Source organism: Crocodylus siamensis, chromosome 10, assembly GCF_052110815.1.
Source record: "Crocodylus siamensis isolate JL-2025a chromosome 10, ASM5211081v1, whole genome shotgun sequence".
NCBI lineage: Eukaryota > Metazoa > Chordata > Crocodylia > Crocodylidae > Crocodylus > Crocodylus siamensis.
Window position 1 is genome coordinate 978,328 of NC_143404.1, and position 25,038 is coordinate 1,003,365.

Consider the following 25,038-nt stretch of genomic DNA (forward strand, 5'->3'; position numbering starts at 1 on the left):
TTACAGTACTCTACTGGACTAACACAAATAAACAAGCCCCAATCCATCTACTGTCATAACACAGAATTTAAGAGGTACAGAGTGATGGTCTCCATACTACAAATGCACTGTGCTACAGTGGAAAAGAAAAAAAGGACTTGCAACCACTGCTAATTTGAATCGTTTGTGTCACAGAAATACTGGGTGGTTACAAAGTGGATATTTTGGAAGCATGACTTGGATAGGTCATTTCCCCTCTTTGGCATTATACAAGAAAAACTTAATACTGAATAATCCCTTTAACACTAAGTTTCTCAAGCAGTACAAGTTACAGACCAGCAGATGCAGGATTTTGGCTCAAGTACTGTTATTTGGAATTTGCTTTTCCCCCCCCTTTACTAGAAAGTTTCTCAAAGAATTGACTGGGCCACTCTAAATTTAAAGCGGAAACCAGGCAAGAACAATTCTGTTTAAAACACAACTCTGTTTAATATAACAGAGTTGTGATAAATGAAGGTTGGGAAGTCACCATGTGGATGGACAGCTGCCTTGCTTGTGATGTCAAAACAGAAGTTTAAGACAACATAGGACACAAACACTAAGAAAAAGGTATTTATTATTTACACAACTGCTATAGTTCCTTAAGAACAATATACACCATCCTTATTTGAACGGGTCAGTCTTCTTTCAAATATCAGAACTGAACAATCCCAGACCGTTGGTAATGCAAAACAGCAGTCACATCACACTTCTATAGTGCAGGCTGAAGCAGCGCAAGTAAATGATGCTTTAAGAACAGTATGGCTGAATATTGTAATTCAAAACACAGTGTTTGCACTCTAACAAGATTTAACAAGGGGGTTTTGCTCATGCTTTATTAAGAATGTCACCTCATTTGAGGTTCAATTCTTTATTGGGTTATGAGAATATTTCTTCTTTAGACGTACTGCTTTTGACTTACCATCAAACAGGATTTTTCTCCCTTCAGTATATTTATTCCAGTAAACCACTCTTTGTAATACAAAATTTGCAAACTAGGGTATGTTTGCCTTGGAGGTGGCAATTTCCAATCTTATTCTGCCTTGCACAAAGGAACACTGACATAGTGAAAATACATGTCAAATTTAGACGGCCTGTAGTTCATAGACTTAAATACTGGAATAGAAGTAGGAGATTGTTTATAAGACAGAGAGAAGAGGCGACTTACATATAGGCTGCCAAGGCTGGCACCTTATTCAATATTTTTGGTCTAAACAAAATATTGTTACCAGTTTTAGAATGGTTTTTGGTCTTTAATAGTCATGGTGGTATTACAGTAGTAATGAAGGAGAAAATGATTTAGTCATACCAAAAGTAAATGCAAGGGGGGGGGGAAAAAAAGCAACTGGCCTATTTCTCCCAATTTGAGCTTATTGCTGTGATCTTAAAAAAATAAGACTCACAAACCAACTGGAAGACCAAGTATAAGCAGTCATTCTGGCATGTGATTCAGTGTCCAGCACTAGTATACTCTAGCATAAAAGCAAGGAAAGGTCTGAAGATCTCCATTATGTTCCCTTCAATTCATTGCCACGGGAGTTTATTAAAGCTATTGTCCTTGCTTCTTTGAAAGGTACCTGAAAGGAAGAAATAAGCGAGAGTAAAACAGTCTGATGCTAGGCACCTGATGCTTCCAAAGAAATGCTGAAGACTGAATTAAGATGTCTTTTAAAGAGCAGAGCTTTGCTGGAGGGCACTACTGCTAAGCCCTGTCTCTGTAACAAAGCCAAAGTCTCATTATCCAACTTCAGCTTTCTCCTACTCCAGTTGAGAGAGGTCTCTCAATGCAGAACCATCAAAAGCTTCTGTGTCTATTAAAATACCTTAACGTGCCCTTTGCAGTAACATCCAGAGAATTCCAAAATACATTTGATGTAACTTGGCCTGTGGCTTTCCAGTCTAACTAGCAAACATCTGGTGCTGCTCGTCTGAGTCGTTGAGCAAACATTTTCACAAAAGCACATTGGATAATGTTTGCATATTTTGTGGGATAAGCCGTACCTATCCAAGCCACAGGCAATAGAAAAAAATGTTATGGAGAAGACTTTCAAAGGTACAATAGAGCTAGATGCCAGACTTGCTCACTAGATGCCTTGCCTGACTCACTCAAGGAAGATGAGCCTTAATATAAAACACTTTGCTACCCAAACCTGCTTCATAGCCTAACTTCTCACTACAGCATAGGCCCTGGTTAAAAAATTCAGAAACCCATTATATGAAGTGCCCCATACTCAAAACATCCTAGATCTAAATTTTATCATCTTAAAAAGAGGCTGGTAGTATGCCCAAATTAACAAACCTAAGCCTTGTCAGCATCAGGATGGAAAAGGAAGGGACTTAGCAGGAGCACTCTGGGAACACAACTTCGAGGCAGCCTCCCCCACTCTACCCTTATGTAAACTACAGAGCTGGTATTCCCCTGAAGGTGTGGGAAGAGTTTGCACTCAGGCTGTTGGATCCCAGACCCCAAAGCACATTAGAGCTTGACTCTTTTACCTAAATTCCATCAAGAAACCAGTGACCCATCAAGGGGAAATTGTGGCAAGGTTCCATGGTGCAGTCATTTCCTTGAACTAATTACATCAGCACAATATAGTGGGAGGAGTAGGGAGCAGTGGATGAAACAGAAACTTAATCCTTACCTTTCCCAGTGCTTGTGATTCAGATCCAAAAAGTCATCTAATTTTGCTATTTCTTTGAGGTACTGAGTAAGCTTTAGAAGCTCCTTGTCTTTATCCCGATTTAAATGCGCTTTCATAAAAGGCCTTATCTATTGAGAAAATGATAAGAGTATCTGTTTAAAAGGAACATGCCACTTCAGATGCTAATGTTTTCTGTTCACTACTATGCAAAGTAAACTAGGTGTTTCTACTACTCACCTGTGTAAAGAAAAATTAGAGAAACCTATGCCAAAACATGCAGATACATGAATTATATCTTTTCCGGTACTTGCATAGAATCAGGTAAGATCACAGCTCTTGAGAGCTAAGAAAGTCCTCATCTCTTAAAAAAGTATCCAATTGCTTCTGTACCACTACAGAATATATTTCTTGTTGCCTCTTTTGCAAAAAGGGGCCAAGAAGGGCACTTACTACAACTAATCTTTCCACTACTTAGCGTTTGTAGACTAAACCCGAAACTAGAGTTAACTCAACTCTTATTACGTGGCATGCATGCTGGATTTAAAATCTGGAAGCTTGCACTCTGCAAAGTGAAACACTAGACTTATTTTTTCAATGTCTCTCTGAAATTTGCTACCTCCAATGGAATAGAAACTGGGCACAGGACATGTTTAACATGACAAATACATGAAGTGCAGTTAACTGCAAAGAAGGAATGTACACAGCTCTTGTCACAGTGATGTTTAATGTTAGCTGCACCAGCATGTTTCATAGTTTCTAGAGTTGGAAGGGACCTGAGCAGATCATCTAGTCCGACCCCCTGCCATGGCAGGAAAGAGTACTGGAGTCAAATGACCCCAACAAGATGTTCATCTAACCTCCTCTTAAACAGCCCCAGGGTAGGAGCCAGCACCACTTCTCTTGGAAGCTGGTTCCAGACCCTAGCTGCCCTGACTGTGAAGTAGTGTCTCCTGATATCTAACCTAAACCTATCCTCTGCCAGCTTGTGACCGTTATTCCTGGTCATTCCTGGCGGTGCTCGGGGGAACAGGGACTCCCCCAATGCCTGCTGGTCCCCCCTGACTAGTTTGTAACAGGCCACAAGATCCCCCCTCGGCCTTTTCTTTTGGAGGCTGAACAGGTTCAGGTCCCGTAGCCTCTCCTCGTAGGGCCTGCCCTGCTGTCCCCTGATCATACGAGTGGCCTCCTCTGGACCCTCTCCATGCTGTCGACATCCCTCTTCAAGTGCAGCGCCCAGAACTGGATGCAATACTCCAGCTGTGGCCTGACCAGTGCCGCATAGAGGGGGAGGATCACCTCCCTGGACCTGCTTGAGATGCATCCGTGGATGCATGCCAAGGTGCGGTTGGCCTTCCTAACTGCCTCTCCACACTGCCGGCCCATATTCATCTTGGAGTCAATGATGACCCCCAGATCCCTTTCTGCCTCCGTGCTGACAAGAGGAGAGTTCCCTAACCTGTAGGTATGGTGCCGGTTGTTCCTCCCCAGGTGCATCACCTAGCACTTGTCTGTGTTGAAACCCATCCTATTCTTGTCTGCCCACCCTTGTAACCTGTCTAGGTCTGATTGTAGCCTGATGCTACCTTCCAGTGTGCCCACGTCCCCCCACATCTTAGTGTCATCAGCAAATTTGAACAGGGTGCTTTTTACCCCCTCATCCAAATCGCTGATGAAGATGTTGAACAGCGCGGGCCCAAGGACCGAGCCCTGGGGGACCCCACTGCCCACGTCCCTCCAGGCTGAGAAGGACCCATCCACTACCACCCTCTGGGTGCAGCCCGCCAGCCAGTTGGCAACCCATTTGACTGCGTGGGTGTCTACGCCACAGCCCCCCAGTTTCTTAATGAGAACAGGGTGAGAGACAGTGTCAAAAGCCTTCTGGAAGTCCAGGAAGATTATATCCACTGCTACCCCTGCGTCTAATGATCTGATGATCTGATCGTAAAAGGCCACCAGGTTGGTCTGACAGGACCTGCCACTGATGAACCCATGTTGGTTGCCCCTAAGCATGCAGTCCCCCGCTGGCCCCTCCTGGATGTGTGCCAACATAATTTTCTCGAACAGCTTGCCTAGGATCGAGGTAAGACTAACTGGCCTATAGTTTCCCGGGTCCTCCTTCCTGCCTTTTTTGAAGATGGGGACCATGTTGGCCCTCTTCCAGCTCTCCGGTACCTCAGAGCACCACGAGTGCTCATAAAGCCGTGCCAGGGGACTTGCAATGACCCCGGCCAGTTCCTTTAGAACTCTAGGGTGGAGATAGTCTGGGCCGGCTGACTTGAATACGTCCAGCCCCTCCAGAAGCTCCCTAACTAAATCCTCGCTAACCCTTGGCCCAGGTGTGTCTCCCCCGGGGCCCGAGGGGGGCCCAGCAGGAAGGTGGTTGTTCTAGTCCCTACTTAGGAAGATGGAGGCAAAGAAATCGTTAAACATGTTAGCTTTGCCGTCTGGTGTGATGACCAAGTTTCCCATGGCGTCCTGCAAGGGCCCCACATTACCCGGGACCTTCTTTTTACCCCCTACGTATTTAAAAAAGGACTTCTTATTGTCCTTAATCTGGGAAGCTAGTCCCAGTTCCATCTCTTTAAAAAAAAATTGAAACAGAAAATTACTTAACTGGAGGGTAGCGATTTAAAAAGGAACCGGGTTGCCCATCTATTACCTTGCTATTGGTATGTATCATATGCTTTGGTGAAACTTCTGTTGACTGCCTGATTACATTCTTTTGCTCTGGGTTGAGCATTTGATCTCTCCTGTCTCTCCTCCAACATCCTTCCCACTCAGCCACCTCCAAGGAATCTTGCTGTCAATATAACTTGGGCTGTAACATGTTTGTGCTATGAGGGGGTGACAATACTGTTGTCAGTCTCATGCTTCATCAAATTTCCCTTTCATTAGGCAGAGCTTTAAAGTGACATGCAGTGGTCTTGTCATAATTTTCAATGCAACTCGATAGATTCTACAACAGGGGATGTGTGTAGTCTTCAGCTCTGTTTTATGGGCTTTGTGGTATCATCTGAACCAGATGACTTTTCCAACATTTTCCTGACATGATAATTTCTTGGGCAAATGAGGACAGAGAGATAGCTTTCCTGACAACTCCCTTTATCTTGGAATACATTATACCTGTGTCTTATTTTTGCCATTCAGCACTCTTTCCCACTGCTGTTTCTGAATACTCATGTGAAAAAAATCTTGGCAATCCCTTCCCAAGAATAGCACTGATATTACCTTGCTCCTAGGACATATTTCTTATTGGTGGGATGACAGGAAAGCATCTGTTACTAAAGAATGCAATAACTGATAATTGTAGAACATATCTTACAGTCCTATATTTTCAAACGTCTTTTTTTTTTTAACAAAAAAAACATACCTTACTTAAACTGTACTCTTTCTCCTTGGTGGTTGGCTAAGTAGCATCAAGGATTTCACAGGAGCAGGATTTTTGTTACCCATAAGGCACAGCAGTAAGATATTTTCTGGAGATACTTTCTGGCCATTAGCATATTTTTTTAGAGTCTTATTTAGGTTTGTACAGCACCTAGCTCTACAGGGCTCAGCCCAGTTGGAACCTGAACGTGAGGGCAATTCAGGTATTAGTAGTAATTTCAGTCTTCCTTTTACTAACCTATAAATGGGATTTTTCTTAATAGTGAATCAAAACACAGTTCAGCACATCTCCAGTGTTACTAGAAAAAGAATATCTAATCCAAATTAATGATTTTTCTCTGTACTTATTCTTAAGTATGTATTCTTATTACTCTACAGCTCATTAGAGAAGATGTCTTAAAATAGAAAGGAGCTATGGTAGAGACCATATATTTTCCTAAGAATATAACTGAAAATTACCTTTAATCCATTTTGTGGGTTCATTAGAAAGTTTCGTCCAATATCATCAAACATGATAGTATTTTTCCTGCTGTAATACTCTGAAAATTTTCCCCATATGACACCAAGGGGCTTCACCTGCAAAAATAAGTGTGCGGGCGTTTTGAGATTTAAATTCATGATTTAAAGGTTGCAAGATAGAGAACCTAAGTACTGCAACTTGACTGCGCTAAATGTTTGGATCTTTTTGTCAAGGAATTAATAGGTGTGTACAGCCCATGTTCTTCATGATAGCACCTCATAAATTACTCATCATTAAACATATATTAAAAATAACAACAGATCCAATACATCTATCACGTAAGACAGATGAACATTCTCCCAATAGTTCTATATGTTTGCTTGGTTTGGTTATAACCTTGGTTTGGTTAAGGAAAATATATCTCATCCTAAAAAAGTATGTGTATGCCCTCTTTCATACACTTATTCTTACTAAAAAACTGTTAGCCTATGGGGGAAAACAAAAAAGGTCCTTACGTCAATTAGCCCTCTCCTTGGAGTGTGCACTGTTATCATGGCGGCACTGTCCAACATGAAGGTTATCTTGTAGTTTGCATTTGTGCTCACTCCCAGCTCCTGCATCAAAGATTAATTATTGAAGCTTCGTATTATGACAGTTTTACTGTTATATGCTAGGAACCTTGATTGTAATACATTACACTTGTGAAAGGATGACTAGAGATGGGCTAAAAATAGGTGTCTGTTCTTCTATCCAAGGAGAATACTGTACTGTAACCATTCTACCAAGAGACAATAAAGCTAGTGGGAATGAACTTTTGCAATTTCTAGAGTCAGAAAGTGAATGGTAGATGCCAGTATAAAATTGAAGTGGCTTTATGAAAGTGGTGAGAGAGAGAGCATGCTCTTTTGTTCCTCTTCAGTACCATCCAGTATGCACAACAGGAAGGAAGGGGACATTCTCCTCCACCACTTCCAGATATTTTTGGATCCCTGCTCAATCTTTACGCCAGTGATACTCAACCAGGGTGCCCCCAGGTCCTTTGAAAGGTGCCACAAGGTGAGAGGAGATAAGCAGATACACTTGTCCCTATTTGGACAGTCCCTCACCCATACTGCTTGGCTCCTCTGCCAGGAGGCAATATATAAATTAGTTTTGGAAACTGGGTGCTGCTTAATTCACAGAAGGTATGGAGAAGCACCTCAAGTCAAGGTTGAGAACAACTACTCCTGGCCAGGAGGTGGCAGTCTGCTTGTACCCCACTTTTATTTGCTTCTATTGTTGCTACAACTGATCACCAGGTCTAGAGACCAAGTAAAAGAATTGTGGATAACGGAAAGACATCACTACTTAGAGTCAGTACAAAGATATGCCTCAATCTCTAGTGGTTTGGCTCCTTTTGAAATAAGGATTCCAAAGACAATTTAAGTCACTTTGGAAATAATCCTTGACTGACTGGCTGTGCATCATTTCCATTTCAAATCCTTTCCAGAACTCTAATGCAATGCTGAAATCTGCTGACCTGCTATAACATCAGTTTTATACTGCAGACTATTATGCTACTGTGCACATCATATTTAAAATTCAGCCCCATGCACAGCATAGGCAGAAACCATTCACTGAAACAGCACTCTTACAGCCACACTTGAATGATTTGTTCTTACGCACAGAAGGGCATATCCTCCTTACACACAAAGTGCCTTCCACTTGGGTCAGTGTTTTTGTAATACTGAAGCTAAAGGTTAAGCAGGCTCCGAATTCCATGTGTGCATGCCTGGTAAGAATTTGATCTGCACTCCTTTTTTGTTGCTGCTGTTATTGACTACCTTTGAGCATCGACAAAGACTGTGGTTACTTTTGACCACAGACAAAGCCATTTGTTTCTGCATCTTCCCTTTAAAGTCCAAATACTCTTAAGGTTGTTGTACCTAGATGGAGAATGGGAATAGTAGATTAGGAATGACAAAGCTGAAGAAGGATTAGGATATACAATGGGAGTCCTCCTTACTCCAATTAGAGAAGCAGCAACCGGAGTCTTGAATGATCAAGATCCAAGCCTTGGCTACAGCAGGCTCCAAGTACAGAGGGAGCCCAATAAAGGTTGTGTTTTAGCAGCAAGTAGAAGATCTGAGAAGAATGTCTAAGAGGTAGAAAGACAGGAATAGAGTGAAGCGGGCAAAGCTCAGTATGGAACAAATGGCTGCTTCTCAGTCGAAGGACCCTGGACTGGCACACGGTAGTCACCCAGACTTCTCTGTGACCACTGAGAAGTAGTCTGGTCACATTCCTGCAAGAATGGGGAATGACTTCATCAATGCCTGCAAATCTGCTAGGGCCTGGGTAGAGGTCAAATATAGTTGTGGACCTGTGTCATTGGACTTTCCTTATCTATGGAAGGACTTCAGTGAATTGTCTGGTTGAGAACCAGAGAGAGGAGAAAGTGAGGTAGTAACATATCTAGTGGACAAACAAGTCTCTTACAAGGATATGCAGTCACATGTGCACATTGAATTGAAACTACATTTTTGTACTAGTGAACCAGTCACTTTAATTTCTTTGGCTTACCCTGGATTTTGGCCAATGGTAGCCACCCTCTTCCCCTCACCCCACAAGGAACCATAAAAAATGAGCAGATATTTGATAGGAGCATGTATGTGGCTACAGTTAGGCTATATAATATTTACCCTTCTAAACGTGACTTTGCTTTTTCATAACTCAAAAAGTTTCATAGCTTAGTTTGAAATGAGCTGAGCTGTACCTGTAAGTGATTTTGTTTTCAAATTAAGCAAAAATGAACACAAGCAAAGTAGAAAACATGTTTCCCTGTTAAATAATGTGAAAAAAGGGCAGCCCTGTAACAGCAGGGATACCAGGGTACAAATTTTGTGGGGAAAAAGAGCCCTCCTTGAGGAAGACATACATTTGACTTTGCAGCTAAGGAAAACTGGTTTTGAGTTCACTGAATTATAAGCAATAGGAAAAGAAAACCCCCCCCACATAAACAAAAAAAACTTCACAAGCACCTTCAAAGCCTGTTAAGTGGATATCTAAATCTGACTGTAAATCTGCTTCCCAAGTTTGTTGTACCAGCACTTGTTTGTTTAAAAGCCATAAAGAACTGAGTTTGAAAGAGGGTCTTCTGCAGACTTCATAAGAAAGGCACCTCCCAGCATTCAATATGTACTTCTACTTTTTAAAAAAGAGCTGCCTTACAATTACAGAGTAGCATATGCTATCCCAATGAGAGACTATGCATGCATACAAGGATAAAGAAAGCATAACCAGTTTGAATGAGACCACTTCAAAAACCTGTGTTCTAGCTGTGCAAAGTGAACAGTTGCTGCACCAATATTGTGTGTGGAATTTTAAAGATTAGACTTGCTGGCAATTTTGCAAAGGAGACTAGTTTTAAAACTCATTTTGAACTTCTTGAAAGCCTGAACAGCCTTTGATCTCATCCTACCTGCTCCCAGTTGCTAGTAACATTATCTGTTCTGCGGAGTGCAATCTGATTAAAGAGTATGAACGCAAGGCTACCGAATACTGACAGCATACAAGTTATTTCCAAAACAACTTACTTTCATTTTAGCTTCAATCCACTTCATGTTAGTAGCAGCTAAAACAAGGGGAAGAGGGGGGAGGGGAAAGAGGGAGGAAAGAACACTATTGAAAACAAAACTCTTTAATTCTCACAGATTCAGTTTTGTTTTTTTTTTAAACTATACAATCTGCATACAACACTTAATTCTGATGTGCAAAATGAACTTCTCATTATACTTTTCCTCCACCACTGCATTCAATTTCATTTTGACTAAAATATTTACAAAGGGAAGTTCACCAAACTAGTCTTTCTTAGCTAGAAGAGAGACTAGATTAAATGTTTGTATATTTGAAAAAGATTATTCTAGACTGTTCAAGCTAAATTAACCCTCTTGTGATACAACTTAGGGCTACTGCACACCCCAGCTCAGCTAAAGATCTTTCTCCAACTGTTAGACATTAAATGAATGAATTTGTTGAAGCAGATTAGCTACCATTTTTTTAATATAAATGGGACAGTGTTGTTTGTTTCTGGCTTACCTCTGCTAGAGGTGCTCATTGCTTATTGCCTGGACTGGGATATTTCCACAACAGAAAGTTATGTATCATCAAGCAGTGCATGGGGGTCGCTTATACAGCTTCATTCCTTCAAGTACTTGTTCATCTGCACAAACTAACAATCATCATACGGAAACTACTTTATTCACTTACTTAAAAGAACAGTGTGTGATGCTTGTCCACATGAGATTTACCATCTTAGTAAAGTTATAGATCTAACTGCTCCTCTGTACAGACCCAACTCAGTGAATACAGTACAAGTACCATTAAAGTATTGCCTGATACTCTGTGATGCATAGCAAGGGCTATAGATACGTTTAACCCAGAATCTCCACTGCAACATCCAGCATTATGTATACTGAACGATTTACAAGAGAACTTTAACTTGCTAATAAAAATAACTTACACCAAATTACAATATCATAATCCTCATATGCAGATGTTAGGAATTCATGAAGATATGGCCTCATTAACTCTACCCCAGTTTCAGCACATGATCTGTGGTCTGAAAAGAAAACAAGCATTCATCACTAGTTTACAATGTTTTAGTCTTATATTTCTTCCTAGCCAGATATTTGTAGAAGCCCCATCAATTAAGCTTCTGAGCACTTTGAAAACATTTGTGAATTTACTCTCCTAAAACACCACTATGCAGGGACTAACACCCATGTTCCCCCAAATCCAGTTCAGTTAACCATAAGACAGTCTTTCTTCCCTCATCTCAAAAAAGGACAGTATTGGTGACTGTGCATACCTCACTACAAATATAGCAGTCTGCCTTAATCAGAAGACTACTGTTTATGAAACTATTAAATACAGATTTATTAATGGCATCCTCACCTCAAGCTGTAATTAAAAGCTTGAATCAGTCTCTCCTGATGCCCCCAAATTCCAGTCCAATGTGAAGTTATCAAGAGAAAAACGTTGGTTTTTCAAGGGCATTGATCTGGCGGCTTCAAGGCGAAATGTGTCTGGGTAGACTTTTCATAATCAAGGAATCTCCTCTCCTTTCCTCCCCCTGCAACTCCCCTACCAAGAGCTGGACTCACTTGCAGATTGAGTTGCCCTTTTGCACTAAGTCAGTTCCTCACACATTTACCACCTAAATGCTCAGGACAGAAGATAACTGGAAGCTGACTTGGATACAAGTCTACACTATTTTTGTAAGTCTTTTTTTTGCATCCCCATGTAGCAACTATACGTATCACATGAAATCATCAGTACAAAATGCTGGAAGGGCACAAGATTATTTAAAATAATAGCAAGAGAGCAATACAAGCCAAAGCGAATCAAGAGGTTCTTCAACTTACCAAACAGTGTGTAATCAACATCTAGTACCAACAGCTTTTTCCCTTCCCTAGGTGGATTCAGAACTTCCACTTTGTATTCTTTAACTCTGCGGGAAATTTTTAGAAGGTTTTCTTCCCTGATACAACAGTATAAACAATTATGGTTAACGAGTGCAGACTGAACATTAAGTAACAGTGCAATCTTTTCTTAAAATGGCTAGAACAACACACCTATTTTCTACTTCAACAACTTCTTCCTCAATATCAAAATCATTAATGACATCATCATTATCAGGGGGTGGTCCAAGGACATCTTCCTAGACAGTAATAATAAAAAAAAACCACAGCAGCAATAAATGAAACTCATGCCAGACCTCTGGATTTTGTTACAACACATCACAAGAAAAGTAATACTCTTTAATCCAAATGCTTTTCACTTCAGTAGTACCATAATTATTTATAAATACTGATAAATATTAGTGACAGGCTTGAGAAATATTATTGCCAGGATATCACAGCAACAGGACTTGCACATAAATTTGGTCACTGCACAGCAATTTTGCAAAGAAGTACATTTTCTAGCGTGCAGAAATCAATTAAAAGTTCTGTAAGAAAACTCATGTTCCATACAAATGACAGCAGCACAGAGTTATAAATGTACCTCTTTTTGTATATTACTTTCTGGAATGTTAGCATTTCTCAAAGGCAGAAAACAGCTGCCAAAAATACAGTTCTTTTTAACAGGAATAAGGGAACAAACAATTTACCAGACTCTCTTCACGAGTTCCCATCATCATAATTTTAGTATTTGGTTTCAGCTTGAGAGCTCCGAGCTTAACGTCGTCATCTGCAGGTCTGCCTGCAATAAAGCAGATTTTTGTATTTTTCTTCCCCTCTTGGAGGTTGCACGATCACATTTGATCCTAGATGACACACACAATACTATGCCATTGGAGCCTCAGTTTCCCCTTGTATCTGTTATTGTCATTGATATAGTCAAGGCAGAAGTGTTATAAATGCATTTTGAAAATTAATGCTAGTCCAAATTACTTGCCATGTAAAGGTACTTATAAGTCCAACCAAGAGTGGGGCTCCACAATGCCGCATTCTGCACATATGCAGCTCCTGTTGCATTTACAGTTTAATTTGCAGCAGTTTAAACTGCTGATGTACACTATGATGTGCTGCTACATGATGTAGCATGTTGACATACTAATGCTAAGCAACACCTAATGATGTGTTAACCATCCAAAGCATTTCAGGCATTAGGTGGGGAAGTAAAAAGCTCTGTTAGTGCGCACCCCTTGGACAGGCTAAGAAGAAGCTCTCCATGCGATGACTGAGGTAAATATCATGAATTTGTGGATGGCATACCTTTCATTTTGAGGCCAAGCAGTTTTTGGCGCTCTGGTAGCACTCCAGTAAGACCTTTGAGAGACTGCTTGAGATCTAATACTGTATCTTCTTCTGACAGTGAGGTGATGGTATATTCCTGTCCACCCCATTTTATTGTGAGAGACAGAGACATCCTTGAAGCATATGTTTGGTACTGCCGTCAGAAACACCTGCTGAGGTGAAAGTGGGGGGGGAAAGACGTTCATATAAAATACAGAACTAAGAAGAGCAGTTAGCTGGAAGGGGAGACTACATTACAAGTAACAATATTTTTGAGCATATTGTATTGTTACATTATTGTGAGCCCTACACACTTTTTTTTTTTTTTATGTAGTTGTGCTTCCAGAATTATGTTTCTAAGCCAGGGGCGAGCAATCATTTTGGGCGGAGAGCCGCTTACTGAATTTTGGCAAGCCAGATGGCCGCATAACAGGCAGCCTGGGGCAGATGAATATTAATTTTCTAAATTTTTTAGGGGCTCTGTGGGCTGGATAGAATGGCCTGGCGGGCCACATCTTGCCCACCCCTGTTTTAAGCATACAGTTAAAATTAAGAACTGGCCTTCCTTACTCACTTACACAGATCTGTGCTCTACCTGCAATAATACACACTCCAGGCCATATTTTATTATGCCAATATCAAGGTAGGTGTTTTTGAAAACAAAGCCAAAACACACACCCACACAATGCAATTAGACTGGAACCAGTTCACTTTGATTATAGTGCAGACATAACAGCCATAATTACCAAATCTCTAATTTAAGTAGCATCGTTCATAAACTGTATTCAAAACAATTGGGTTAGTTTACAAGCACAAGAGCAGATGGGGAGAGATTTTTGAGTGAGGCATTCAACCAATATTATCCTTGGGGTCTGTCAGAAAATAATCTTACCACCTGCATAACAGGAGCATGATGGAGCCAACAAAGATCAAGGCCTTGGGTAGACACAAGATAGCCTGTACCCCAAAAGCCAATCCAAAAATCACTAGGGGAGAAGAATGCTATTATCCTAACATCACCAATGAGAAATCAAGCCCCAACCAGATTAAATAATTTGCCCAAGATCACACTGTACATCAGTGATTAAGCCAGGAACTAAAATCTCAAGTGCCAGCACCATCTACTCTATGAAGAGCATTTTCTTTCCCTAGCACAGCCGTTCAGGCAATGATTTATTCTTGCTGGGATGCAGTGCTCAGAGTATGAGCTGTATCAAAAGCAACTAACAGATCCAGTTGTTAGTGGATTTAGATTTAGTCACCGGAGCCAACTCTGTTTCTCTAGCATGTCCAGGCCTACAAATAAATCCCCCTGAAGCAGAGAGAAGCGAGTACTTCGCGCAGGACTACATCTACATCCTAATCTCCTCAATAATCTTCTGCTGCAAGCGGAGCTGAAACCAGCTTTGAAGGATCTTAACAGACACATCTAACAGCTCATTTCCTACAAAAATGCCCCTCCAGAAGTGGCTGTAGCCCCTGGCAATTAATTGGTCCTCGCCAGCTGCGAGACAAATAGGGACGTTGCTCAGGGGCTGCTGTCACAACGCCAGCAAGTATCGTCTAGAAATCTGTTATCTAACAGCAGCAGAAACTTATCCAGATGCAAAAGCTCTTCTCCATAAAGGAAAGAGAACTCCTTGCACGCCGAAAAGCCCAGATCCGCTGGAGAGCACCAGTAGCTTGAATCGCGCAGCTTGCTGCCCGAGAGAGGCCCTCTGGCCATTCGTGGATGCTAGGCTGGAAGCAAACGCTCTTTGTGTTTGTCACGGGTCAACACAACTTTGGTCGGTCCAACTCAACCTGGTGCTTCCACGGTCTCTGAGGAGGTCTCCGAGTAAAAGGCCGCTTCGAATGAGATGGACAGCGTGTTTCATACGGCACCGACTGGGTGCAGGACATGCTTCACAGCAAGGCGCGTGCCAGGCTTCGATGGCCACAAAACCGAATCAGCCACTGTTTTTCCCCACACAGAGGTAAAGCATCACTGTGGATAATCCGCGGGTATTTGATGAGGTGATGGGTTTGCTGCGGAGTCTCACCAGCTCCCGCGACTCCTTCAGGCGCCCCCTGCACATCCCTCGTTTGTAACCTCCGACCTCGCCCCATCCCCGTGTTGTTTGTTGTGCCGAGAAGTTAACGGACGTGTGCCCCCCACCCCCCACGGGTGCCGCCACCCCCCAGAGCGTTGAGGGCACCCCACTCATGGGGGAGCTGAGGGCCCCTTCCCCTAAAAGTGACGTCATTCCTAGGGACGAGCGACCCCCCCCCCCCCCCGCTCACCCAGGGCTGCGGAACCGGCACCTTCCCAGCAGCAGCCACACCGGAAGCGGAAGTGATCCCTGTTCGTTTCCCCGCGAGCCGGAAGTGCGCGGGGGTGGGGGGTGAAAGACCCGGATACGGCAAAGCCGAGCTGCTTCTCTCCCCATAGAACGTGGCCCGGTCTGCCGACTTCCGGTGTAGCCCGGAAGTGCACGCCGCCGCCCGGAAGTGCTCCTGGCGTGGACGCCGTTGCCGGGGCAACAGTGGGGCGTGACTGAGGGGGCCTGGGCCTTGGGTCGGTCCGGCCGGGGGTGAGGAGCGCGCTTGCGGGGAGGGGCGGAGGGCTCCCTCACGCACACAGGCGCCTACACACACACACACGCACAGAGTTGTCCACCCACACACACATGCATGTATGTATGCATACGTACCAAATAACCCCACACACGTGTGTGTGCATGAGTGTACAGGGATGTATTTGGCAGCCGTGTTGGTTGGAGACCAAAAGAAATGCAAAACTCTGCATCTCTGGGTTCAGAGATGATCCCTTTTCTTAAACCAACTGAGAAATTGTAAAAAAACTAACAACCCCAAAAAAGGTATTTTTCAGGCTCAGGGAAATGTAAAGATGGTAAAAAGTCCCCATGGGTAGGAAATAAACTTCCTTTTTGTGTGCATACGCACCTGTGTGTGTATACACCCACTTATGTCTATGTGTATACGACCACTTACGTGTGTGTATACGCACACCTGTGTGTGTAAATGCACATTTATGTGCATGTGTATATGCATACCTGTGTGTATATATGCACACACACACCCCAAAATGTGTGTATATGCACATGCCCACTTGTGTGTGTGGACACATGTATACCTATGTATGTCTAGATACACATGTCTATGCAGACATGCATACACACACATGGTTTAACTAGTCCACACACGTGCAGGTGTATCCCGCCTTCAGGGCACAAGCCAGCCAACGAGGCTTCGGGACCAGATCAGCTGTTGGCCTGATGGAGTGTGCTTATGGCTCAGGCCACAGATGACAGCGTATGAGGGTGTATGATGGTTGAACAACTGGGGAATAGGGAGGAATAAGGGTTTTCCCTCCCAAAGCCTGCCTGCGACTATGCACCTTTTCAAGTTGATTTTGGAAATTGTCATTTCATCAGCTTGTGTTTCTGCGAAGAGCGGTATGAGCCGGAGAGCAAGCATTCCTACTTCACTTGGAGGCGATCCAGAACAGGTACCCAAACTTGGCTAAAATGATGTGTACGTTCATGTACTGAAATGGTTCACTTCTTAGGTGTACAGAATTCTGCCCCTGCCTTTCTATTTCCAATGCTGATCCTTTAATTTCATGTGCACTGTGATTCCCTCCATGCATTTCCCCAAGGCCTATCGATCCTGGAGAATAAAAAAAAAAAATCCTATCATTGCTAACATGAGTTTAGGACATGGGGCTTGAGCATGGTGGAGTGGAGTTGCCAGCATGGTGTAATTTACTCTCGCTGGGAACACGTCTAAGGCCTTATCTGCAGCAAACAGAATGATTTAACTTGGTCACTCTCTCAACCAGGGTGCTGCGGCTTACAGGCAGCTGTGAGATGCCATACAATGTTAGCACTGTTAGGTGTGATTAACAAGATAAACCCAGAGATTTCAAACAGGAATCCATAGCGTTAAAACCCTCCTGCTCTGCTGTGATATTTCTGAGTTCTTTGTAACAGAAGAATCACTTTATTATTTTTCTGTTGTTAAAAAAATGACTGAAAACACCTGGCATTTTCCCAAGGGCCTTTCCCTGAGCCTATTGAGGGGTGCCTCAAGTCTAAAAAGGCTGAGAACTACTGATTTAATTAAAATGATGTCTAAGTCATTTTAGTTTAATCAGTGCTGCCCCATTGTTTGAACACTTAAAATCAGTTTTGCGAGGGTTTAATATCATTTCAGCCTGTTCCTAGATTATGCTTAAACTGTAAGTAACACTGACACTACAGCACCCTCAGAAAGAGGTGCATTTTCAAAGGCATTGTGACTCAGAAATTAATATTATTAATATCTTAACTTTTGAGCTGATTCCATCCAGAATAAGGGGTCTTCTGTTTTCCAAGATTTCCTGGGTCATTCATGAGCATTGGCTTCAGTAGGGATTCAGGGTTTTTTTGGTTTGCTGCTAACTGAAGTACTGCAGAAAAATAATTTTCTTGGCACAGAAAGGATGTCTTGTACCAGAGGGCATTCAGTTTGATGAAAACTGTTTAAGAATAATTATTTAGCTGCAAACTGCTTTCTTAGATAGAAATTAAGCTGAAGTCATACAGACACTTGATTTGATTTTTAACATCATTAAAGAGACAGGACCAGATGGGGGAAAAAAGAAATTTGCAAAGTATGTGCAGAAAGGCAGTAACTATAAGCTTCTTTTCAGCAAAGTAACTTCACTTTTCAAATGCATGCCTAGCATATCAAATCCTAATATTTAGAAATTAAGATCTAAACAGAACCTGCTTGGGACCTAATCCCCTCCCCCCACAATTTGTTTCCTTTTTGCAGATTGGAAACACATTTAACATATTTGAAGTTCTAAAGTATACTCTGTCTCAGACGCGCACATACTTTTGGCTTCCAAAAACAGCATAACAAAGGGATACTATTGTAATGAATATTCCTGTCAGGTTTAGCTCCTGTCTGCATGCAAATCCAGGTAAAACAAAGCAGTACTCCGTCAGTCAAGAAAACACATTCCTTACAACGTGCTACTGTCCTTTACTGAGACAACCATTTCAAGTCATGTTGGCAACTTGCCAGAGCTGTAAATGATAATGAAAAGTCACACCCTAAAAGGATGCTGGACAGGAGCATTGCGTCCCCAAGGCCAGTTCACATTTCTTCTTTAAAGATACCGAGTAGGAAATTGATGTCCCAGCTCTGAAATTTTTATGATAGTTCTTAAATGTTTGGCAGAAAGATGATTTTAAAAGAAAAAAACAAAACCCAGCATTTTCGTTTGCTCTGGGGAATGAAGGTGAAGAAACTTCAGCAAGGCCTTTGACACAGTCTCCCACCCCATCCTCATTAAAAAAACTAGGTGACTGGCACTGATGCCTACACAGTCAGATGGATTGCAGATTGGCTCAAGGGTCGCACTCAGAGGGTGGTGGTGGACGGGTCATATTTGACCTGGGGAGAAGTGGGCAATGGAGTCCCCCAGGGCTCGGTCCTTGGGCCTGCGCTGTTCAATCTCTATCAGTGATTTGGACGATGGGGTGAAAAGCAACCTGTTTAAATTCGCTGATGATACCAAAATTTGGGGTGAGGTGAGCACGCTAGTAGGGAAGGAAAGACTGCAGCAAGACCTGGATAGGTTACAGGGTTGGGCTAGCAAACAGGATGCGCTTCAACACTGACAAGTGCAGGGTGCCGCACTTGGGCAGTAGTAACCAGCAGCACACTTATAAGATGGGGAAACTCCCTTCTTGAGAGCATGGAGGCAGAAAGGGATCTTGGAGTTATTACTGACTCCAAGATGAACAAAGGCCGACAATGCGAGGTCACGGTTGGCAGGACTAACCGGACCTTGTCGTGCATCCACAGATGCATCTGGAGCAGGTCCAAGGAGGTGATCCTCCCCCTCTACATGACACTGGTCAGGCCGCAGCTGGAGTACTGCATCCAGCTCTGGGCACCCCATTTCAGGAGGGATGTGGACAACATTGAGAGGGTCCAGGGGAGGGCCACCCACATGATCTGGGGACAACAGGGCAGGCCCTACAATGAGAGACTGCGGGACCTGAACCTGTTCAGCCTTCACAAGAGAAGGCTGAGGGGGGACCTGATGACGGTCTATAAATGCACTAGAGGGGACCAGAAGGGTTTGGGAGAGACCTTGTTTCCCCGAGCGCCCCCTGCATAACAAGGAATAACGGCCACAAGTTGTTGGAGAGGAGGTTTAGATTAGACATCCATAAGAATTACTTCACAGTCAGGGCGGCTAGGATCTGGAACCAATTTCCAAGGGAAGTGGTACTGGCTCCTACCCTGGGGATCTTTAAGAAGAGGCTTGATGCCTACCTGGCTGGAGTCACATGAGCCCAGTTTTTCTCCTGCCCAGGCAGGGGGTCGGACTTGAAGATCTACAACGTCCCTTCCAACCCTACTTCTATGATTCTATGAAACAGACTATTTTAGGCCCTAGTATTAATCAGGCATGCTTTATTCCTGGTATTCAATGCACACAGCTTTTTAAATGATTATTATTTACGATCCATTAATGCCTTAGGTCCCCTGTTACAGACCACGACTTTGTTGTGTGAGACCTTGACTAATCCTTACAATGTCCTGTGGTATAGGTATGTGTTATTACTCTGTTTAGCCTACTAGGGCAAAATAGTTGGTAAATCTAATTTTGCCCCACTTTTTTGGATCCAGAATGGGTAACATTCAGGAAATCCAGTGAATGGGTAACATTCAGGGGAGGGGGAAACAACAGAGAAATTTCTAAGGCGTTTCTTTTCTCTGTCTTTTTTTGATGTGCTCCTTCTGCTCTCAGGTTCCAGACTGAAAGACATTTTTTTTGCAAAAACCTTGCTGGTGTAATAAAAGATAGCACCTCTACTGTAAGCCCCGACTGCTTTTTCCTCTAGACCAATACGACTACAGCCTGGATTCCTGACAGACTGAAACAGAAAAATTGATAGCATAACAATATGGTAGCATGCCAGACTGATGCCTGCTGCCCTTACCAGTGTTTCAGGTCCACAGCATGCATTGCTGAGCACCCTGAAAAAAGTGTTCCTATGCATGAGTGTTTGAGTCCAGTGGCTGCTTTCTTAAAACATGGTTTTTAATAGTCTGCCTCTTAAAAAGAAGAATCCTTGCAGCAGCTCCAGTATGTGGCAGTTCTAGGAATGTGATGCCGGGAAATTGTTAGTTGGTCACTGAAAACAGAAAGCAGAGAGTAATTTGAAAGACAAGGCTGCCTTCCAGAATGATCTATTAAGGAAAGATTTCATAGATATTAGGGCTGGAAGGGACCTCGGGAGATCATCGAGTCCAGCCTTTAGCTCAGGCAGAGTAAGTTAAGAAGGAAAGGTAACAGCATACTGAGGCAGAGGTGTTGAGAATCTGCCATTTTCATGAGCTGTAATGAGTGCAGGATCAGAACCTGCTTGTAGTGCAGATTATGGATGAACCAACATCCCTGATATTAAAGGCTTTCCAAGTCCCTCAAGCTATTTGGTTCACAAATTTCATTTGAAATGCTGACATTTTCCAAATTTGCACACCAGATTAAATGCATGCAAGGGAGAAGGTTCAAGATTGCAGGTTGGTACTTGCTGGTCCTGTTTATATTGTTTTTTTATTTAAATATATTTGTTTCATTCCCCTGCATTCCTACACTTTTTTGCTTGGATTTTCTTTTGCCCCATTCCTTGTTCCTGACTCTGAGTATCCAAGTTGCACAAAATGACAGTTACTGCCAGATGCAGATTTATGCAGGCATGCTCTTTATGACCAGTGATGCCAAGTATAATGTAACAGGCTCTGTGGCCTAGTGGATTCTGTCACGGCTGAGCATTAAGAATTGCATTTGAAACCTGGATTTGAGTCTGATTCTTCGTGTGGCTTTGGGTAAGTCACTTAAGGCAAAAATGTCAAACACAATCCTTAATTGTGGGGGTGCATCTGTTGCCAGTATCACAGCTGGAGAATTGGGTCTTTGTCAACTTTAAAATGAAACATTCAGTATTACTGGGCACTTGAAAACATAAGACCTAACTACTCTTTGTCTCAGATTGTTACTATTTCTATAAGTACCCCATCAGTGTTGTGAGGATTATTTAATCAATGCTACTTCTCTAATACCCTGCAAGTCCTAAGAGGGAGTATTAATGTATGCTGCAGTCCCTTGCTTCCTTACTTTAATTGATGGCTTTCTGCCACTTTTGGACAATTATTTTATTTATGTATTTATTTATTGTCTTTGCATCCTAGAGGGATTACTTAGTAAGAAAGATAATTGTAGTTCTTTTGCTTGCAGAACAAAAACAGATTCATCACTTTTGTCACATCACCAACTCTCTCTCCTACCCAGCTCTGAAGTATCTCAATACAGATTAGTATATTTTTCCACCATAGGCAGTAGTAATCTCTGCATACAGTGGAGCTTCTATGGCTTTCTGCAGCCAGCGTATTCCAATAACATGAAAATATTAGGACCCCGGATTTATTTTTGCTGAGCTAGATTTTTCCTGTATATTCTTTTCAGAGATGTGAAAAAAAAGTAATGTCATGGAAAGTTCAGAAATAGGTGAGAGATGGCGGGGGGGAGAAGAGAATCAGTTGAACGGGGGTGGATTGAGAACTGGGAGTGTTGGGTGGGGGGAAGCCAGGCATTGGACAGAGACTTGGAAAGAAAAAAGAGAGGGGAGAGTTCATGGACCCAGGAGGCTGAAGACTGAGATTAGATAAGGAACCATGGGATGAAGAGACTAGGACTGATTGGACAAGAAAATGGGATAACATGTATAGGAAGAGAGACCACATCACAAGACTGAGTTGAGGGAAGATGAGGACTGGCTGATCAAGGACACGAAGTGGGAGCCTGTGATGGGGTGGGGGATGACCGAGCTCAGGTAGGAATTAATAGGATCATTGTAGGAACGATACTGGTATAAGGAGGAAGGTGGTGAGAGAGGACTGCAACTGAGTAGGCAACAAAAAAGATTGGACTGAGACAAAGACAGGTTAGATTTCTTGGGGAAAGAAGTTTTGGGGAACAGTCAGAGTAACATTCCCCTCCAGGAGTCTGAAATACCTGATCGTGTACATCTCAGGCTGAGCACCCCAAACTAGCAGATATCTTTGACCATCTTCTTTATTACTGACTTCCCCTGCCCCATCTGAAAAATGGAGATTCTCATATCCCTGTGCCTGTTCCAGTGGTGTTGTGCAGAGAAATGGGTTGTGAAACACTCCTGTGCCATGGTGATGAGTCCTATGGAAACAATGGTGAGGCAGTTCATAATTGTGTATTCAGGGACAGGTTTGCATTGTGTTACTGTCCACTAAGGCAGGCCTAGGCCACACACCTACAATGAGCATAAAACAAAATACTGAATAGGGGCTCATTAAGTGAGCCCTGTCTAACCTCTGCACTGAAAGAAGCAGGGGTCCCAGGGAAAGAGAGCAGGTGGTAATGTAATTAAAGACCATACCATAATGAACACTCACAAGGGAGCCACATTATAGTTCCATAGGCAGTCTTAATTCTGACACGTCCTCACTTTGACTGCATGACATTGCACCTTACTGCTGTTCCTTGGACATTGTTTTTGTAGGTTTATTACAGCACGTTATCAAGGTAGCTAGGGCATACTAAAAATATACTTTTAATATGTGTATATAAGTTTCTTGCAATAATTGCATGGAAACTTGTGAAATAAAATCCCTCATGTTATTGTCCATCTTCAGCATGGAGGAAAGCATCATACATGCTCATGTTTATTCTGCTCTTGAAATTCCCTCTGAAGGACTTTGTGTCTAATTTGAGGTGTTGACACATGTCCAGTCTCTCACCAGTGAGCTCTGGGAAGGTCCTTTGAAAGTTCTGAGACATCTCTGCGCAGGGTTTTCTTCAGACCACAGCCAAGCTTTTGTTTCTGAGATCCAACAGTCAGCAGAGAGAGAGCCTGTGCAAGTTTGAAATTGCCTCTGCTGATAACAAGAGGTAAATGACTGTATTCTGGACTCATACCTACCACGACATGGAATTGTAAAAAGGTCTTTAAAATCCCTGACAAACAAAGCAGGAGGGTTTTAAGAACTATAGGACAGCAGGGCAGTTCGTAAAGCCTTGTATCTGGTCTACCCTTTGGAAGCTCGTGCCTTTCTGAACCAAAACATTTTTGCAATGAAACGTTAACTCGGAAGAGGTGGGAGATGAAACGGAGGCCAGGGCTGCTTGTAAGATGCAACTGCTGTCTTGACAACACAAAGCATCTGTGACAGGAGTGCCTCTACTGGAGTCCGTTTATCAGTGACTCTGCCCTCCTGTTATGGGCCAACCGCCTGCCTTATCACCTGCTATGCCTTGGTCTTGATTAATTAATAGATGTTAATTAGTGGGAGGCTGCCCATTTATTTGCCCTGGTGCCAGGGGATGCTATCTGCAGCTCCTTTTCCTCCCCTACACCACAGCCCAAGCCTCACAGATGATACCAATGTGGTTTGATCTGGATCTTGTTGTAACTTGGCCCTCCCCTTGTCTTCCCTGGGCTTTTCACAGCCCCGTCTCACTCTCCCTGGGGCTTCTGTTAGTGCACCCTAAAGTGCTGCACCCTCTCTGGCACCGGGATCCCCATGCCACCAGGGATCCCCTGTGAGGCCTCCTCCAACCCCTAATAGCCTCACCCAAACCCTCAGTCATAAACAGAAAACTCAAGCCCCTGCACTATAACATAAAATCTAAGTCATCTGGCTAAACATCATTCAATCCCTACCAGGGAATGCTCCACCCTGTAACGGCAAACAGGAGTTACTTGTGCTCAGGCTTCTCCAGCCTGGTTGGTCTGGCAGAGCTCCTTCTCCCTTGACTGCTAGCAGAGAACTGACCTCAGCCCTGGGGTTTATATGTGCCAGGCCCTGCCCCTTCTGGTCAGCTGACTCCCCAGCAGTTGCCCTAGCAACCCACACCTGTGCCTCTGCTCTGCTCCCGCATCATTACATTAATACTTACAAAATAAGAGGAACGTTCAAATCGCTGTCTAGAAATCTTTGTCACTGTTTCACCAATGAGTATGGGGATGGGGAATGCCTTAACAGGTGTGCCACAGGAAATTCTTACTCATATTAGCGTGCCTTGGGCTGGAAAGGGTTGGGAAACACTGCCTTAGAAGGCTCTGATGTAGGCCCAAACAGTGCTCAGATGGCAGGAATAAAGTTGTGCATATTATTTGGTCAAGGTTTGTCTCTCTCTTATGCTTGCTAAAGTCAAAGAGTAATTGTATCTGAGAGTCCTTACAAAGTTTGCTTTCCAGAGTCGCATGGATCATAACAACCTGCAAAGCACCTGCACAGGGGGAAGGGATGGAGCGGCAATGGACCTAAAGCCATGAGCAGCTGGGCTCTGTGGCCCCATTTCTGGCGAGGGAAGAGTTGGTGCTGCAACCTGGTAGATGAAGAGACCTAAGCACAACCATGGGGGGACCTCTGTTAGGACTCTGCCTTTGGGGCATCCTAAGAAGATTGGGGGGCGCTCATACATGAGAAACCTTCAGAGAAGATCATGGCTGTAGAAGACCCCTTTCTGGGCTGAGCTTGTAGGACCTCTAGCAAGACCCAGCATCCACATACAAAATATGGAAGGGGGGAAAAATGGTTAAGTTGGACAGTTTCTGTCACAGTTACCACAGCATTTTCCCTCCTGAACATTTTCTAGTGCCTTTGTGGAGCCGAACTGCAAGTGCCTTGAAACAATGGAAGT

The 25,038-nt window shown here is 43.2% G+C and overlaps 2 protein-coding genes across 3 annotated transcripts in view; one reads left to right on the plus strand and one right to left on the minus strand.

Annotated features, from left to right (window-relative positions):
* Positions 1–577: 577 nt before the first annotated feature.
* UBLCP1 (ubiquitin like domain containing CTD phosphatase 1) lies at positions 578–15,724 on the minus strand. 2 transcript variants are annotated; one of them, XM_090064058.1, is made up of 11 exons: positions 15,570–15,724; positions 13,266–13,459; positions 12,659–12,750; positions 12,123–12,208; positions 11,913–12,028; positions 11,009–11,107; positions 10,083–10,120; positions 7,023–7,121; positions 6,507–6,623; positions 2,661–2,788; positions 578–1,595 (listed from the first exon to the last, which is right to left on the minus strand). In XM_090064058.1, exons 2-11 carry the CDS (start codon positions 13,417–13,419, stop codon positions 1,568–1,570), a joined length of 957 nt encoding a protein of 318 aa, XP_089920184.1. In that variant the 5' UTR covers positions 13,420–13,459; positions 15,570–15,724; the 3' UTR covers positions 578–1,567. The 2 variants fall into 2 exon arrangements, with proteins under 2 accessions (XP_089920184.1, XP_089920185.1); XM_090064059.1 differs by having other exon boundaries at positions 13,266–13,456; positions 15,570–15,719.
* A 1,054-nt stretch (positions 15,725–16,778) lies between these two features.
* The window catches only part of RNF145 (ring finger protein 145), a 65,252-nt gene continuing 56,992 nt past the window's right edge, over positions 16,779–25,038 (plus strand). Inside the window, exon 1 of the mRNA XM_090064056.1 lies at positions 16,779–16,797. The gene's annotated coding sequence lies outside the window, so the exon portion shown is untranslated. The remainder of the gene's footprint in view (positions 16,798–25,038) is intronic.